Source organism: Rissa tridactyla, chromosome 9 (genome assembly GCF_028500815.1).
Source record: "Rissa tridactyla isolate bRisTri1 chromosome 9, bRisTri1.patW.cur.20221130, whole genome shotgun sequence".
Classification (NCBI taxonomy): domain Eukaryota; kingdom Metazoa; phylum Chordata; class Aves; order Charadriiformes; family Laridae; genus Rissa; species Rissa tridactyla.
This window is the reverse complement of record NC_071474.1, coordinates 11,201,179-11,220,538: the sequence shown is the minus strand read 5'-3', so window position 1 is coordinate 11,220,538 and position 19,360 is coordinate 11,201,179. Positions and strand designations below refer to the sequence as shown.

The 19,360-nt window shown below is 41.4% G+C and overlaps 1 protein-coding gene across 9 annotated transcripts in view; it reads left to right on the top strand.

Moving 5' to 3' along the window:
• SH3GL3 (SH3 domain containing GRB2 like 3, endophilin A3) overlaps positions 1 to 18,597 on the top strand; it is a 56,245-nt gene extending 37,648 nt beyond the window's left edge. For 5 of the 9 annotated variants that reach the window (XM_054213634.1, XM_054213638.1, XM_054213640.1 and 2 more), the window contains 8 exons: positions 1,325 to 1,393; positions 2,685 to 2,757; positions 4,309 to 4,452; positions 6,077 to 6,210; positions 7,614 to 7,772; positions 10,426 to 10,529; positions 11,747 to 11,874; positions 17,803 to 18,597. In XM_054213634.1, coding sequence (XP_054069609.1) covers positions 1,325 to 1,393; positions 2,685 to 2,757; positions 4,309 to 4,452; positions 6,077 to 6,210; positions 7,614 to 7,772; positions 10,426 to 10,529; positions 11,747 to 11,874; positions 17,803 to 18,008 — 1,017 coding nt within the window. In that variant the 3' untranslated portion in view covers positions 18,009 to 18,597. The other 4 variants (XM_054213643.1, XM_054213642.1, XM_054213641.1 and 1 more) reach the window with 4 other exon arrangements.
• Positions 18,598 to 19,360: the final 763 nt, after the last annotated feature.

The window sequence follows — 19,360 nt, the reverse complement described above, 5'->3', positions numbered from 1 at the left end:
GCTCTGGAAGAGAAATAATGTTCACGAGTTTGTGGGCTGATCGACATATTAAGTAGAAAGGTTGTGAGTCCTACTGTAAAGCCAATGGAGATAATTAGCAGCGCGGCTCTCCCCGAGCTCACCCTGTGCCTTTGCCAGGTCTGTTCTTTGGCTGTGTGGTGATGCAGGGTCAGGCACCGCTGAGCTCCCGGCTCTGCTTCATCAGCTGGTGGCTGGTTTTTGGCCAGGCAGCGCGTCCCCTCCCCGCCTGCACGGCGCAGGCTGTCGCCGAGGAGGGGCAGCCATCGCACTGCCAGGAGACGTGACCCATTTTCAGATTACGCAAGTCTCCGAGGCCCTTTCAGTTCAGCAAGGTGAATTCCTTTCTGGAAGGTGCTGAGGACGAACAAAACTCTTTATCGGGGGCAGGTTTGGGGACTGCCAGCAGTCAGTGAGCTATCCCTGGGTTTTACATTATATTCAGTGATAAAAGTCAATTAAAACAGAGAAATGCATAGTATTTTTGCAGGAGTTACCCCAAGGATTAATGTTTAATATTTGTTGAATATGTGTTAAACCACTTCTGTGGTACTGGAGTGATGCTTTCAAAGGCTGTTTGGCACTGGGTGAGGATCTGGCTTGCTTTTGGAGCTGTTGCAGTGCAGGTACCAGTGCTTATTCCTAGCCATGATTTACTCGGTGAGGACCAAACTCAGGTCTGACAGCCCAGAGTTTTTGCACAGAAGTGGGATAACGTTTAAGCCATCTTAAGAAGGTTTACTGAAATCCTTTAGGTAAAACTGGTGCTTTGAGGTTTTTTGAAGAATGTGTGGCATTTTTGTTTTCAGCGTCATGAAGATGCTCAGTCATGCAGTTCGGTCACAGTGCAGCATTTTTTGCGAATCTGTTCCTTCCACAGAACTGCCCACAACTCCCAGCAGCAGGAATGGGAGCTGTATCCCTATCCCTAATGGCATACATGACCAGACGGTACTCGGAAGTACAGAGCTGGAGAGACATTCTTGAAAGGGTTACTCTGGATTTACCTGCAGTCAGACTTTCTCTCTGCGTGGAGTCTGCAGTGCAGGTCATGCCTTTAGGGTACAAGCTGTTTCAGCATGAGAAATCATTTTTTGTTTGCCTGTTGTAAATTCGTATCAGGTATCTTTGCCTCTCCTGAAATGAGCGCTTCGCTTCCAAGAGTGATGCTGCTTTTCTCTTGCACAGTTGCCTCAAATGGTTGCTGCGTATTTTCTAATCTGGAGTGAATTCCTGTGACTCTGAGATATTTATTCTGTAGTTAAATAATCATGCAATTTTTTTTGTCAAATTTATCTTTTTACAGTTGTTCAGTGAAAAAATAAGTGGAGCAGAAGGAACAAAGTTAGATGAAGAATTTCAAGAGATGGAAAGGGTAAGGAAAGTAACATGTTTTTCAATATTAAGCTATTGTAGAATCAAAACTGCTTCACGTTTCAAGTGATAGACTGGTATTGTATGGTGGGGGTATGTATGGGGGTATCGTATGTATGGCGGTATGGTGGGGAAAACCCCACCGTGTACTTCCTAACTGAAATATATAAGTGCTAATTTATCCTTGCGCCATGTCAGCTCAGCCAAGGGAGAAGAGACATCGTCAAAGGCTGTCTGAGCAGAGGAAGCAGGTTCCACTGACACCTCTCAAGAGCGGAGAGAAACTCCTCCAGGAATGATGCAGAGCATCAGGAGGGGCCTTTTGCCTCTGTCTGTGGGGGAGATTAGAGAGAGAGGTCTTCAGCGAGTCTTTGTAAATGTCACGAAGCCTGCCCGTCTGATATTATTCATGATAAAAGTCTTAACTACTAGGGTCAAATTTTCTCTTGATACAGAATTATATTTCTTAGTTTAAATCTATGTTCAGAAATTTACATGAATTGTTGTGGAAATTGAGGTGTTTGCTATCCACTTATTAGTTGCATTGCAAGTTAAATGGTGTTACTACCAGTTTCTGCCTTTTCAGCTTTTATGGGCTTTTTTTTTAATTGCCCTTGTCTTCCTGTGTATTTTTTAATGTTCATAGTAGGCCTAGGTCACAACTTTTATTGTTGGCAGATTGAGGAAAAAAGTCTTGCGTGAGTTGTTTTTTTTCCGACAGGCACTTTTGAATTTATCATCTAAACAGTTTTCTAGGTTTTGGTTTCTTTGGCTACAGAATAATTATTTCCTTTCTCTGCACTGTAAGGGGAAAAATAATGTGTAAGCCCTAAGGGAGGTAAAGGGAAACAAACCAGAAATGTGATTTTTTTTTTTTTAATAGCATTTTAGAAACTATTAAATGGGAAGACAGTGCAAACTACTGTTTTAAATGTCCCTGACCCCAAGACTGAGCGATATGTTCAGTCTTTTTCACGTGTGGAGAAAAGCAGTCTTAGTAAAAACTGTTGGGCTGGCAGGAAAATCATAGTGCAGAATGTGTAAGCAGTAGTCAAGACTGATGGGATGGAAAGGCGAGCCCACATTTTGATATAAACCTTCTCTCTCTCCTAGTAATACCTGCCAATTGATGTGTTTTTGTTAAAATCCTGTCATAACTATGACAAGGCTATTTATTTCAAGCTACAATATTTGCTTTATTTTAAATAAAATTTCATAATCAGCTAGAATAGCTGATAAACTTTCTAGTAATCGATTTGCTTTTTGTCAACTGTGTTACTTCTCTTTTTCAGAAAATCGATGTTACTAATAAAGCTGTAGCGGAGCTTCTGTCCAAATCCACAGAGTATCTTCAGCCAAATCCAGGTAGGATAGGAGCAATAGCTGCTGGATTTTGCTGAACATTGTCATCTTACTTGGAAATTCATCCTAGGTAAATAAAAGCTAATTAGGTCATCATTGTGAGGCTTCTGGGTGTCCTAGAGAACTTTACCGGTGTGCACAATGAACAACTGTAAAGTTTATATGCGGTAAGTCTGATCTGGGGTATGTTCAGCTTGCAGCACACGGTGCATCTGGTTTTCTGGCCATGTGCAGGTCTTGCGGGCATGCAGGACAGCTGGGGCCTCTGGTACAGCACCTGTGTTCACGTTTGTGCTGGATTTCGTGGAGTGGGGTATGGATCCCTAAAGTGAAGACAACGCCAACGTCTTTTTTTTTTAGCAGAGCTATTATAAACATTGAATTTAACTCGTAGGCTGCTGCCATCAGAGGTACTGGTGGTTATGTTACCATGGGGAAGAGGGCTACCTGCCTTGCCCTGCTACTTGCTTACCTGGTATTTGAATGAGGTTTTGCATTTTCTGGACACTGCTAGGTCTCAGTGGACTTTGGATCATCAGTTAATAGAGGTTTTTCAAATCTTGTTTTAAGAAGCAAGAAAGGAGACGTGTTTACATTTGCAGTCAGTCACAAAGTTTATCTGTTATGACCTCGGTTCACCATCCAAACCAGCTGTTGGAAGAACCTTCATTTTTTGAGAACTGTTTGACTGAATTCGTGTTTAGTTAGCTCTACCAGTGACTTCAGAGATAGCCATCTCTTGTGGCTACCTTATGAGATGCACATCCCTGAAGAAGTTTAAAGGGTTATGTCTACATAAGGATGGTAGGATTCAGTCCTTTACCAAGGCCCAGCCGGTGTGTTCAAGATGAAGGTGGTCACCATCGTCCACACCCCTCAGGAATGCCCTGCCCATGGCCGCTACTGTGTTGAAGAAGCTGTTAAGTGGTAATAGTAAAGAGTAGATTGGAAAAACTCTCCAAGAATAAATGCACGTTTTCACCATGATATGTGCAAGATAACAATAAATTAATTTGTGTGTACCAGGCCATCCCACAGCACGAATTTCTACTGTCTTGAATACTGGAATGGGGGAAAAAAAAAAAAAGGGAGTGGGGTGGGGGAGAAGTTCTGCAAAGTTCTCACAAGCAAGAGACGGGGGGAGAGCGAGCAAGCAAACATGAAACTGGCTTTGGCTGTGCTTGTATCTATTCTGTGTTTGCTTTCTGCAGTACTTCTAATCAAGGAGTTCACAAGCAGGAATATTCAAATGAATGTGAGTATTGATGAATATCCAGAGAGGTGACAAGCACTCCCACTGTGTATCTGCCTGGAGAAATGATGCTTATTCAACTGTGAATAAAAACCAGTTTCACATGACCCATATTGTTCAATGGATGCTTATTTCAACTTCGGCTGTGAAGTACGGACAATAATAAACTTATGAATCTACAGACCAGCTTAGTGACTTGCTTTGTGACGTTGCTTGTTAAATGATTTATTGCTTTAAATGTATTAGTTTTAAAAGTATTTTTATAAATTTTGTTCTTTTTTTTTTTTTAATGTCCTCCTTAGCATACAGGGCCAAGCTGGGAATGCTGAACACTATGTCAAAGATCAGAGGACAAGTTAAAACCACGGGCTATCCCCAGACAGAGGGACTCCTGGGAGACTGCATGATACGGTATGGCAGAGAGCTTGGCGATGATTCTATGTTTGGTGAGTTTGTGTATCATCTCCTCTGCGAATATTTCAGCACAAAGCTCTTTGCAGAATATTACTCGGTGACATAACCTATGTAAATAGCTACTGAAGGTAAGAGGGAAAGCCAAGTACAGCGGTCAGGGGGTGATTGATATAATTACAAAACATGATGCTTCTGCATATTTGTCCACCTCTATTGCAGGTGGCTTTGGTAACACTATTACTGACGCTGTCTGATTCAAATTATTGCCATAATCGTTTTAGTTTCTAAGTTGCCAAACCTGCATCATTTAGGGTGATTCTTAGATTCACTGTGTTTTGTTCAACCTTTAAATGAAAATAATGAAAATGGTTACCCTGTATTTGAGAAGTAAACTAAGGGAAAAATTTCTTATATGAAAAAATAAACAGTAACTTGAGGTGGGTTTTTTTGTTTTGTTTTGTTTTAAATTAAATTAATGATCTGTTATTTCTGTGCTTTGGAGCAATGCATCTTAAATATGCATTTTCTTGTTTTCATGAAAACGAACTCTGGCTTGGCCATGCTACAATTCTTTGGTAAATCAAGTCTTACCTATTTCCTTTCAAGATATTCTGGTATTTCGCAGCCAAAATCTTAGTAGAGGCCTTGCTTGAGAGCAGGCATGGTGCGTGGGCTTGACTGGAATGAATTTGAAGCATTGTCACAGAGCTACCCAGTGGGTGCTTTTTGATATGGTTGGGATTAAGGAAAAAAAAACAAGAAGAAATACATGAGAAAAAAAAAGGAGAATCCTGGTTTGGGGAAAGAGAGGGGAACTAGGGCTGGGAGAGAGTGGCACGGACTGGGACTGTGTGCAGAAGGCAGTACAGAACCGGCTGGCTTCGTTATGTACTGTTGTTAATATCCGCAGTTTTACACACAGCGGTTGCTTGAAATAGTACCATCTGCGTAGGCGTAGGGACCTCGCGCTGGAGTCCAAGTCGGTGCTGCAAAGGGAAAGATGCTGCTGGTAGCCAAAGGCTCATTTATTCTCCTCACGAAGAGCGAAGTGGCACAACTCATCTGTGAGCTTGGATGTATTTGTGCCTTTGTGAAAGCAAGGGGGATACTAAATAAAACTAGGAAAGGGGAAAGAGCGTTTCAAACACTCTTCTGCCTGCTGATACTTACCTGCTTAATAAAGCATACAGCTCTGTTAAATAGGTGGTTTTAAAGAAGCAGCAACAGTTTTGACCAAAAGGAGGTTTGGAAGAAACACATGCTGTATGTGAGGAAGCTGTAAAACATGATTTTGTGTTTAAAAAGTTACTTGATTTTTGTCTATTTACTAATATCACTAAAGTTGTACTAATTAATCAGCTTTGTTTGCAGTTCTCGAAGTGGAGGAGGTTTGTAATCTATGCAAATACAGTAGGGAAAATAGTATTGTTTTTTTTCCCTGATGCCCTTCAGAAAAAAAAAAGTATACCTCAGAACAAAACCTTTCCATTTCTAGTTTTCTGTAGGGGACAAGCAAGTGTGTAGCTTGCATTGTTTTTTTTACTCTTCGAGGGCCTGCAGCAGATACAATGATACCTATTTGAAATAGCTGTTTCATAAGATAAGTTTTCTGGTTTTACATATATTGAGATATAAGTAGCCTGTTCTTTACCATAGGCCTTGCACTACTGGATGCTGGTGAGAGCATGAAGCAAATGGCAGAGGTGAAGGACTCACTTGATATTAATGTCAAACAAAATTTTATTGATCCTCTACAGTTATTGCAGGACAAAGATTTAAAAGAGATTGGGGTAAGTTTTCCAGGGTAAAGCTTCACTCATCAATAATCAGAGTCAATCAAACTCTAGTTCCTTGAGATATTTTTCTTGAAAGCAATAAGGTAAATAAATTTCACTGCAATTAAGTTTGTCTCTGTAGCAAAACAGTGATGAAATCTGCTTAAAATCGATGCCTGGCTATTTCTCACTTGTCTAACTTAGTTTGCTGTATTGCTTGTACATTTAGTACAAGAAGGATAGTGAAGAAAATTATATTGTTTATTTTTCTGCTATTTTATTTTAACTGACATTTTTATTAATTTTTACGAAGATGTGAGTGGGCTTTGATTTACTGTGACTGATTATCCTGTCGTGCCATCTCTGCCAGCCTAAAGCTGTTTATAATTTAGGATGAATATAACTGTTGAAAAAGGCTATTCAGGGCAATCACAGAATGATCTGAAAAGTGCCATAAAATGTTGAAGTGCCATATGCCACTATAAGAAAAATAGAAGAAGCTGAGGAACACATTTTTAACCTTTAGAGTTAAGTTTTTCAATGCTTTTGTTTACAATGTGACAATTCAAAGAAAGCCAGAAAGCCAGGCAGTCTCAGTCTGTTGATTCCAATAGACTTGGGTAATGAGCAAGTCAAAACCCTGAGGAAGCGCAGAAATGAAAGTTATTTGTTTACACGTAAATGGATGTGGAAAGCAGAGCAAAAAGATAGTAATAATATCTTGATGTCTGTAGCTGTCTCCGATGATACATAACTATTTTCAGTTGTAGTTCTTCTGAGATGATGAAAAGAAATTGTTTGACGTTAGCTTTAATGAGCATTTTGTACTGTCACTTTGAGTCCGTTCTGTAGGTCTGTCAGTCCCACGATTTTTGGCAACAGAAAAGCTTGTGTAGTTATATCAGATAGATGTGTCAAGTTGACACCTAACAAAGAAAGCGAGAAAACAAGATTTGTTGGAGCACTGCTTATGGAATGAGAGGGGGAAATAACCCTTTAACTTTTAGCTGTCGTATTGCAAAGAATTCAAGAGGTAAAACTGAAATAAATGTAGAATATGGGGACACATATTTAAATTGGATCCTGCTTCTCATTTAGACAATCTGAGGTGTTGCACTTTTAGTGAAGCCCATGAGTTGTATGCCTAAGTTCAGCCAATCAAGATAGCCAGTTTCCCAAGTGTTAACAAATGGCTGTTTATTTAAAGTCTATACAGTTTAAGATTTCATTCATGTCTATAGTCTCAGACTTACCTGACGCTGCCTTAGATCAAAGGGGTAGAACGGATAATCTCTGAGCTTTGTATTTCTTTGATTCTGCATATATTTGCATCCATAACTGAAATTTCCTCAAATCACAATGTGTTTGTTTGGACATGTCCTTTTTGGACCTTCTTATAAATGTTCTGTCTTATTCAGCATCATTTGAAGAAACTAGAAGGACGCCGTTTGGATTATGATTATAAAAAGAAGCGCCTTGGAAAGATACCAGACGAAGAAGTTAAACAAGCAGTAGAAAAATTTGAAGAGTCAAAGGAACTGGCTGAAAGAAGCATGTTCAATTTCTTAGAAAATGATGTAAGTCTGTCCTGCGTTTTTGTTTGCTGCAGTACATCCAGGAGGGCAATGTGTGTGGGGTTGGATAAAGCCTGTCCCACCCTTCACAGGAGGTACGGTCTGAAAGCAGATGGCGTGCCTCTTTCATAGTCACAGACCTGCCGCTGAAACTATCAGCAAAGGGTATGTACCCTATGCTTTCTGAATTGTAGCTCACTTACAGCCAAAGCTTTGCTGCTGATTTGAACTCTCTGAATTATTTTTACCTCTGAAAATCATCGTTATTACTATCTGGCTCTGAACATTCCTCCATAGAGTGAGTTTGTGGCTTGGGCTCAAGTACCTGGACTTTGGCTCAGAGTCCAAATCCATCATGAAATTATACCTAAATAAGGAGCAGCTGTGGTCATTCAGGATAGTCCTCTCTTCTGTCCACACACAGAGGAACAGCAGGGTGTGTTTCCTCCTGTGTAATTGTGGAGCCGTAGGAAAAGAGAGCTGGACCTATTTGGGCCTGTTCCGAAGCTTTCTCTTCTCCTGTAGATGCAGCATAACAGAAAACACTCTTAGAAAGTAAGAAGTGTGCTGTCTTCTGTGAGTAAAATGCAACAAGGGGGAGCTGTTAAGTGGGAACATGTAGCTGCAAGCAGCTTCTCCCTCCCTGCATACCCATTTAATGGCAGCTATAAACTAGCCTGTAGCTCCTAAACTGTTTGTGAGTGGGACGCGTTTGTTACAGCAGTGTGGAAGTCAGTAAGCCTCTTGCTGTTTTACCAGTGCAAGTTATGTGAGGGCCGAAAAATACATAACGTCCTCATGAACAATTTCAGCACACTGTTCCACTGTGGGCTCTACCAATTGCCCGGTTGCAGTGCGTGTGTTTTGTAATTCTGCCTTGTATAAGCAGCTGAGAAATGTTTCAGATAGTGTTTATCATTAGTCAAATCACCACACTGAGGATAAAACAGTGCATGGATTAAAATGGTTTAGCTGAGCCATTAGAGAACTGGTGAGTTACACTTTCTAGTATAACAAACTCTGCCTTTGGGAGGGGGTGAACTGGATGTCCCTTTGAGGTTTTTTCCATACCCGCTTTCTATTGTTTCTGTTTAAAGAAAACTCTGTGCTCCTTCCCTTCTGTTTTCTGTCCCAACCCAGTCTGTGTCCTCCTCAGGCTTCTCCTTGCAGCCTTGTTGTCTAACCCCAGACTGTCTCACTGGGTTTGCAGAGATCTTAACTGCAATTCCTTCCTTCCCATCCTTTCCAGTTCCCCAAATGTCTCCCTTTCTTGGTCTCCTTGCCCTGCAATCTCTGTTCTCTGGTTCCCAGCGATCTTGCCAGGTGCCTTTCCCAGACTCAGTCCTGATCCACATCTCTTTCTCAGGTTTTTGCCTATCTAGTTCCAGACCTCCCACATAGGCACTGTTGCATGCGCTTCTTATCAGATCCATCTTCCTGCCTTTCCCACTCAGCCAGTCCCAGGCTTCTCTTGCTTAAGTGGCTTTTAGTCCCTCAAGCTTCTCTGGCTCTTTCCCAGTCTCTCTCGCTCTTCTCCTAATCCACAATTCCATATCCCTCCGGGCTCTTAGTCGTCTTGTTTGGACAGTCCTTCTCTATCCATTTTCTCTGACCACCCCATCCAAACCCCAGGCCCTTTGTGCGTTGTCCTCAGCTGGTTTACATTACTCTCTTCTGACTGTGATGGAATTGTATCAGCTGTTGATTTGGTTCTGTGCATTTCATTTCTCTATGCTATGTGACAATGTTTGGCTCTCTCGGAGTCCCGGTAGAATTTCTAATAATCTTTTGAACCGAGTAAAAGCAGACAAAGTATAGCACAAAATTGCCATGGGTCCATAAAACATTTGCAGAAAGTTTACTCAGATGTCGTCTTGTGATCCAATGTCTGAAGACATCATAATGGAATGGAAACATGTCAGACTTCTTGGGGTCTGTCTTCTTAATGGTGTCTTAAAGGAAGAGCACAAATAAATATCTGTTAGTGCTCCATCCCCATTACAGCTTGAACTTTTCAGTTTGTGTTAGGGGAGTGAGATTATTTGTTACCTCATGAATAAAAATATTTTGATTTTTCTTTCTCCTTCACGTTCTCCCTTTTCTCAGCATCCATATTTTTGAATGATTGGCTGATACTTTTTAAATCCAAGTAGATAAATCATGTTTCATGTATTGGTTTATAAATGCTGCCATCTAGTGAGGTGAGTCCAGATCATTTCAGAACTGGAGTTTGTAAACATTGCTAATAAACACTAATGGGTCTGAGTCATAAGAGCTGTCACAGTGTAATTTCTTCCAGCGTTGCTGATCAGAAAAGCCTCTCTTTCACCTGCTAAGGGGTCATGTCCTCTTAACTGTTTCGGGCTTGGGTGTTGACAGACAGCTGGCTTGGAAGTTGAAAGCAAAAGGGATTTGCACATTGTGAAAGGAAATGAACTCAAGGACGCAGCCCTGAGTTAGTGAACTAGAAGTTACACCTCGGTTTTGTTCAGTTTCCAACTGGCAATTTCTTTGATAGAATCACATATGCTCTATTTCAATAGCCCCCACAAGGTATCACGGTCTTTTGAGATACCAGGTCTGTTTTGAATGATCTGTTTATCCTTCAGCTGAATGTACTGCAGGCTCCTAACAACTATTTTCCTCTCTATTTCAGGTGGAACAAGTTAGCCAGTTGGCTGTATTTGTAGAAGCAGCGCTAGATTACCATAAACAATCCACAGAAATTTTGGAGGATCTGCAGAGCAAGCTGCAAAACCGGTAAGACTGAACCCATCTGAAAATCTTGAACCTCTTTTGCGGCTGAGGCTCCTGAATGCGAAAAGGCACTGAAGCGACAGATCTTGTAGCACCATCTCACAGATGCACATTTGCTGTGCTCTGTGCCTTACTGGGCTTCATTGCTTTAAACCATTGCCACCTGGCAAGTCCTTGCTGGTGCTGTGAGCCTTTAATGTAATGCAGGATGTGCCCAGAAGGCTTTGAGTGTGTGTGGCATCTCCCACTCCCATGTGTGGAGGTTAATCCGGACAGCCTCCATTTGTTTGTAGGTTTATTTAAACTTGCATACTTAGAGTTGTGTTTTGGAGGCTCTGCTGAGAAGTTGGTCTATTTTTATTGAGATTACAGGGTATAACAAAATTCTGCAGCAGAGTAAGGAAATAGCCAGCTGTCTAGGAAATCAGCTGAGGTGTAACGTACTTATGAAAGGCCCAGATACTTTGTGTCCCCCTAACAGAAATAAAAAATGCTGCTGTCATTAATTTGTTATACATCACTTGGAGAACCAGCAAAGAGGAGACCTAGATGACTTGAGTGTTGCCATAGCACAGGCTAACGTTACAGTCGTGGAGTCAAGATAACTGTTTAGGGCTTTCCTAAGATCAGAGTGGACATGGTGACTATGGCTATTAGCACAGGGGTAGCCGTGTCTGTAGACACCCTGCACCATCCCAGCTGGAGGGGATGGTGAGACAAGGAGGTCTCGGCTAGGCCGCATGCACGTACAGGAAGAGGCAGTGACAGTTGCGCTGACCCGATGGTTGTTTCCCATTTTCTCTAATAAAAAGGCAGTGTGTGAGATGCAGCCCCTGGGCCTCTGTCCTGGCTGGGTTTCTACATGTGTCATTTGCAGTTGAGCTTTCCAGGGAGCTCATTCCTGGAACTTCTGCTGAACTCAGTGGCAGCTGCGGATGCTCAGCCCTTCTCAGACTCCGGCTGTTAAGCTTTATGCCTCTGTCAGCAGGACCAAAGCATTAAATAAAATAGGGACTGGTTGCAATTCAAATACTGCATGAGAAGTGATCAGCTTTTAATGAATAAACCCGCTCTCTTCCTCCCCCCTCCCCCACAAAAAAAAGCCCAAAACCAAAAAGGGTTCCCCCCCCTCCCCCAACTTCTCAAACACCAAAGCACTAAACCTGAGTGGAAGCTCCATATTTCTTGTAAATCTCTTGCCGCTCTTCTCTGTGTTCCAGAATAAATGTAGCATCTAGTCGGCCTAAACGTGAATTTAAGCCAAAGCCTGTAATAACTACAACTCTGGAAATCGGTGATAATCAGCAGCACAATGGGATTGCTTATAGTTCTTCCATAAAATCATCAGGTAAGCTTGTGGCCACAGAATTAACATGTCGATAGAGGTTTTGCCAGATTGTTGCTTGAGATATTGCTTGCACCGTGAGAACAATGGATCCATGAGGCATCGGTGTCCGTCCACCTGGCTCCAGTTTGTTTCCCAGATTTGGAAATGGAATTGAGAAGCAGGATTCCTCTCAACAGGCTCTCACCCATCCTAAATTTCGGTGTGGCATTCTGCTTGGTCTTTTAGGTTCTCTGCATTGCCACTGAGGGGGGGAGGAGAGTGAGGGAGAGGCACTTGCAGAAAACAGTTAATTTCTTGCAAAGACAGAGGTGCCTGAGGTGGGTGTGTTCAATCACTCTCTGGAATCTCTCCGGATGCTAATTTCTCTCCACAGTCTGAGGACCATAAATGATCGGTACAGGGTCTTAATTATTAGCCATGTAAAATTCAGAGAGGTGACTTCCACCCTTACTGATTTTATTGACATATTTTACTTTACTGTCCCCTAAAGCATGCACCAAACGTGTGCGTTTATGAAGTGAAGTACCTAGGTACCCATTGGTGTGGGTGTAGGATCCCTTCTTTTGATTTGGCCCTGATTCCACAAAAGAAATCAGCTGTTGAAAGGTGTGTGAATGATAATAACTAGTAAGGTTACACTACTCATTGAAATAGCTTTTCCTCATCTCATGAATAAAATTGTTTTGCCCTTCCTTCCTCCTTAACGACTACAGTGTGTGATGAGAGAAGACCAATAAATAATAATAAAAAAAACCACACAAAAGACAAAAATTTGCAAAGAAAAGAGAATGAAAAAGCTGGTTTTTTTTCCCCCATAAAGTTTATTTGCAAGGAAAATACAGGGGAAGCAGTGAGCCAAAGGTTCCCTTCTCTACTTGGCATGGTATCTAGGATCTTTTTCTGAAGCGTTTTTCTTTTTATTTTTTTTCCTCACTCTCCAATTTCCTCCTTCCTCCAGTCTTGTTCCTTTTTAGAGGTTATCAGGAGAGAAATGAGAGAACTAAAGGTGAGAGAACAAAGCTTGGAGCTGTAACTTCATGCTCCTTCTGATGTCTCTTTAATTTTCTTGCACTCTGCTGCAAGATGAAGCTCTCGTACAATCCGTACTGAAGGGGGTTTGCAGCAGTTTGGCAGCATAAATCCACCCGGCAAGATCTTATTCCTCGATTTGTTGCTTTTGTGCCTCAAGGTACTCGAGGGTGTTAGTGAAGCGCCCCGTGCTGTCTGAATGCTGTCAAATGTGGGGCTGGGGAAGACAACCCTTCTCTTTGCCCACTCCTCTCAATTCAGACCGCTGCTTCCGAAGACGTGTGATTCAAGGACACATGTCATTCAAAGCACTGGGAACGTTTGCGGCCATCAGTAACTTTCTAGTTATTTTCACAGCACATCTGGATGAAAGTAGCAAAAAACATAGCAAGCTTTAATGAAAATTCAGCACAAAATTTCTAAGCCCCTATCAATTACTTGTCAAGTTATACAGCCTTTATTTTTTCTTCTTTGCGTGTGCAGTGGAGAGAGGAGAACGTGGAGAAAGCATTTGGATATAAACCAGTGTGTCAAACCAGAGATAAAACAGCCCAGATATTACAGTGGTTTATCATTGCCATGAAGCAATTAATCCAAGATGCCCTTTAAGGGTAATCACTCCTGCTTTTGGGAGAAAGACAGACTAGATAACTTCTCGAGGTTGCTTCCAGCCCACTTAGTGAAAGAAAAATGCCAGTTTTAATGAGCTAAAATTCAGTGAATGAACTGAAAAATAAATGACCACTGATCACTAAGATAAGGAAGGCGCGAGCCACTTCTGTTCATTGATTCCATTAATGGAATATTGCATCAACTGTTCGCATATCACTAAATGATGGGCTTTCATTTACTGCGTGGCTCACTCAGTGCTGTCAGAAGAGAAATAAAGCAATCCATGAAAGAGATGTAAAGGAGAAATGAGATATATTTAATAATTGTTGCTCTGCTTAGTGTTGCTAATAACATCAGTCAGAAAGACCGTCTGTCATGTTGTTTTCCTCCTGAAGAAGCTGTGAAATCATTGTTCACTCTTTTCTTTCTCTCGCTGTTCCTTACTCAAAAGTTATCCGTATGGATTTCTGCGGAGCTGCAGTGGGGTCTTTATGCCCTGCACGTAAATGGGGAAACCTTTCTGTTCCTGTTTAAAGTCAGAATCATGAAACAGGTTAGATTTATGGTCTGTGATTTAGAAATGTGTACGAGGTGGCTCTAAGCAAAACTTCTAAATGTTTTAAGGTCTCCATGTGATAGGGGGGATAGCATTGTGATCACCCTCTTTTTTTCGTTTAGAAAAATGACCTCTTCATCCTACACAAACAAGCACTTTCATGCTTAGTTTCCCCTCTTTACACATTGACCCGAGCAAATGTAGACCTTTAATTTCTCTGATAGTGTCACTTGAGGTAAGTAGTATCTTAGCATTCAGCGAACTCATGGGAAACAGGACAGTTCAGAGTAAGCTCTGATACGCTCAGCACAACAACCACAGTCCAGTTCTGATTGTTGAAATGGCTTTTCCTGTGTTTCACCATGGCTTTTCAAGCTAAGTATCAGCTTCTTGGAGCAGAAATAGTTCCTTTATACGGTCCCTAACACATGGGGATTATTTACTACTAACGACTTGCACACGTTTGCAGGGCTAGATTCACAGAAACCGCATTTTCATGTTGTGAATTATTTAGCTGCTTTGATTAAGCACAGATAACAAATCTGTGCTCTTATTCTCTTCATGGTTATTCTCATTAATCAGCTGAGGGTACGAGCATCATCTGGCTCACTTTAGAACTCTCTTTAAATGCTGTGTTATGTCCTGCCTTTCACTCTCTTTGTTTGTCAGGTTTGGCTATGATATGAAATAAATGGGTCTGGTTACCACATGCTGGAATTTAACATAAGCATCTAAATGTTTACTCACCTCAGCTGTGAGGGAGACTTGGATTAATTATCTTAGCAAGCTTCCAATTTGTGATTAGTAAAGTATAATTTTGCTACTATATGCATACAACATGGTATAGAAGACAGAGTAGATGCGGGTACAGGTAGTAACTCCCTTTGGGGAAGAAAACCAGCCAAAAAAACCCCGAAACAAACCAGCATTGAATGGCATTCTGGTTTCATCCTGTAACACCCCAGAAATCACAGACGGCTTTTTGCTTAACCTGTTTTTGTGGTGGTTTTTTTTCCATTTGTGCTGCCCAGGTTTGAGTGGTCAGGAGATTAATGACAAGTCATCTTTGAACATGACAGTAACGTGTGGCAGTTTAGCTCCGCAACTGGAGAAATTAAGGAGGCGTGTGGGGTGTAGCAAATTAATGTAAACCCTGTTTGCAGGAAAAAAAAAAAAAAGTGCGATTTCTCTAGCTTAAATCTTGGCAACAGGAAAGGATGTGCAGGCGTTTAATAGGCAGGAAAAGGCTGGGATCGTGTTGCCAGTTCTGTGATGTTAAACAGCAAGCGCTGCAGACCGTCAGGCCCTGCTGCCCCGTTACCTTGCTCGGGGAAGCTTTGTCTCGGTGGGTCACACAGTAGCGGCAGCTGCCTGACTCTAACGAAGACTTGGACTGATCCTGCAGCCTGGAGTGAGACCGGTTGTACTGGCCGTGACCGTTACTTAAAAGTCCTCCCAGGCTGCCAGACATTTCTTTTCAGTTCTTTGGGGCTTAAAATGAACCAAATGTGATCCATCTTCTATCAGATACCTCGCTGTCAGAAATTAACTGCCTTGCGATAATAAATTAGCCCCATCGGAGCAGCTGGGGATAGCAAGGAACTTACTTTGTCAATTATTCAGAGTGCTGCTTTCTGCTGTCGACAAGTTCTGATGAGCTGGTACCAGTTCTACCTTGGCAAAGACTGAAAATTAAACCATCAATTTTTGAACAGAATCAGTCCGTTTTTGTTGGGAGACTGTGCCTCATCTTTTTTTTTTTTTTTTTTTTCCTTTGACTGTTTCAGCAAAAATATATCCAGAACTCCAGTGTCACTGTATTAGACTAGCCGTAATTTAGTTTGTTCCTGTAAAACTTTGTCACTGCCCCGTGCCTTCCACACGCAGAGGGCTCGTGCAGCGCTGGTACAACAGTGTTCGGGGGAGGCTGGCTGAGGGGGGCGGACCTCTGTGTTCTCAGACCAGGACATGTAAATAATAGCTCTCTTCTTTTGGTTTGAAGGGTAAAACATACCCACAAAATAGAAAAGTAATTCCTACTTCCCGGTTTTAACACCAAATATTACCCCCGATTGTATTACTGTCAATTAAAAAGATGCTTTCACCGGTTCTCATTTAGTGATCACCAGAACCGCTGTCAGCTGGTTTCTTTAAGAGAATTCTCCTTGTTCCTTTTACTAGAAAATGCCTGAACAGTTACTTTTCAATAGTTTCCTACATATTACCATGATTACCAGATTAAAATGCACTTTTAACATTTTAGCTATTATATTTGTATTGCATTACCAATTGTGTGCAGGCTTACCCAGAGAAAAATTACTCTTCAAGATGATTGCGTGATTAGCCTGTGTGGTAGCTGGGGGAGTCAAGACTGGGATATTTGAGAATTGTTGCAATGTTGCAAATAAGGCAACCGGAATAACTTGGTATTTCAGAGGTTTAACTGCTTTGATGGAAGTACTAGAGTTCTATAGAGTTGTCGTGCTATAATGTGTTTTTCTGGTGTTTACCTGGCAGCAGCGTGAAATCTTTTCTCCTATTCTTCGTTTATAAATATACTTCAAATTACCAGACTTTTACTTGGATATGCTGTATATGTTTTTAAAAATCTGTTATGGCTGAACTTCAGTTGAACCTCTGGCTCGTCCTTGGCCACAGAGCTAAGCTTGACAATTTGAGTATTAGATTACCTTGCATTAGAATAAGTTATTATTCATAAATATGAATGGACAAATATATTACCCGTGTATCAATACTACAAATCCAAGCCGGTTAACACCGCTTCATGAGAATGTCTTTAAAAAAGCTGACTGCATTTACAAGGTTAACTTCTTTTGCTAATGGTGATTCTGTTCTGCACTTTAATCTATATTTATATTTACTTGTCTTCCTGTTAATAGATGTACTTGGTACTATATTTGCCTATGGTACGGTTAATATTTTAAAAGAGCAGTTTGGAATGAAGACCTTTAAAGCAGGGCAAACAGCGTAAGTCACAAGAGCAGCCAGATAACGTATTGGAAAACTGTTTTCGTCTATAAAATATTTTGACAGGCCCCATTTTTCCCAGCATAACCTTGGCTTTAGTTCAGAGGAAGGATGCGTACAACAAAGGATTTGAGCACACGACCCTGGGGAGCAGTACCCCAGAGCTGAGTGTCACCGCTCCAGGCAGGCCAGGCTGGAGGCCTTGCTGCTGCTAAAGGCACGTGTAGCGTGAAAATCCAGGTGTGTTTGCAGGACGGAGCTGAGCCCCTGCCCCCGGTAGCTATTCCCGCAGCAGCGGTGTGCCACGGTGCCATTTGTTTTAAATGGTTACTTGTCACTTCTCCCGTTGACTCTTCTGCTTCCTCAACTCCTGCCCTTCCAGTTCCACTAGCTGCTGCTCCAAAGAGACCACGTGGATTTTTGGCGACGGTGATTACTCGAACTGTCTGTTTGAGATAAATATCCCTTTGAAAGGGAAGGCAACTAGGAATAAAAGTGGAGTAGCACCTGAACTGAAGGGAGAAACAGAATTATGCTTTAAACTAATTATCACTGCTATTATTTTTTATATCTAGAAGGACCAGATGTTAATGGGTGAAAGCAATGGAAAAGCTGTTTGGGGGTGTTGAGGGAGAAATTCATGACAGCAGGACTACCTTTTTTGACCCGTTGTTTTATGCTTGGTGGCTGTGGGACGCTGTGAAGCTCTATTAATATGGGGTTTTTTTCTGTCACTGGGGCAGGTTCTTCAATGCACATGGATCAGCCTTGCTGCCAAGCTCTCTATGACTTTGAGCCAGAAAATGAAGGCGAGCTTGGATTTAAGGAAGGGGACATCATAACTTTGACCAATCAGATTGATGAGAATTGGTACGAGGGGATGTTAAATGGAGAGTCTGGCTTCTTCCCCATTAATTATGTTGAAGTGATGGTTCCCTTGCCTCAGTGATTGTGTCATTCAAGCTGTGAACATGATTTCATGACTGAAATGGATTCACAAATGTTCTGTCAGTGTGGCATTCTGTGAAAGCCTTGCTATTTGACTGACTTACTGACTTTTGTATGCGTCTTTTTAAAATGTATTTATTTTATATTCAAAAAAATTTTACCTTTCCTGAGTCCATCAACCTGCAAAAAAACCCATACCCAGTTTTTTTGCTTTGTGCCTTGAAGATGACTGTATGGAGTGTTTACCGGTAGCTCACTGTTGCTCCAAAAATGCATTTCCTTGCTATTATTGTACGTGGATTTTTTTTATCTTTGGCTGCAATGATTTTACTATTGAAAACCATTTTTAAAAACACTGTAAGCGAAGCTAACTGTAACCAGTTCCTACCTTACCGATGTCATTGAGCTCTTTTCATCTATCACACTGTAATTTATTGTGAGCAAGTTAATCCATGTTTCACATTGTATGTTGACAAAAGGCAAAGTGGTTGTTGTCAATATTATGATGTTGTACTAAGTACAAGTTCTCAGCATTGAAAATTCCTATAATTTACTGACCAAACTGAATAAATATTTCTGTGGGATAAGAAGAGTGGTTGCTGCTTCTATTCCTATAGTTCTGGCATTTGTTTTTGAGCTGGAGGTCACTTTTGCTAAATATATCAGCTTTCAGTGAAGAGAACAATGCTACATTAAAAAAATGCATAAATAAAGCCAAAGTATTAGTTTTATGAAGCCTCAGCCACTGGAATTTTAAAAATCTTGCTCTCTCCCTACTGATTGTCTAGCATTTATGATGTCTGTTTAAATTTTTCTTCTAGCAGGAGGATAAGAAAAAAATTCCTTTGAAGTAAGTACAAACCCATTCTACTTCCACAGGGCTTGTAGAGAACTCCATTGAGATAAATAGGTGAGTATCACTGGTGACTACTGCAAACAAAGGGAAAGTCAACATGCTCCCACTTTTTTTTTTATTTATTTGAAGGGGATAGAAAACAAGGAGAAAGAGAGAGAAAGCTAGGTAGAGAGGGAAAGGCATGCTATAACTAAGAACATAAAAAAAAAAAAAAAGCCTCAAAACGAAGGACAGACAGACTCAGGCATCTTAAGTACAGCACAGGAAAGACACAGACCCCAAAAGGCCACAGAAATGATCCGAGGGCTGGAGCACCTCTGCTGTGAGGACAGGCTGAGAGAGTTGGGGTTGTTCAGCCTGGAGAAGAGGAGGCTCCAAGGCGATCCTTATTGCAGCCTGTCTGTACTTAAGGGGGGCTTATAAGAAGGATGGGGACAGACTTTTTAGCAGGGCCTGTTGTGCTAGGACAAGGGGTAATGGGTTTAAACTGAGAGGGA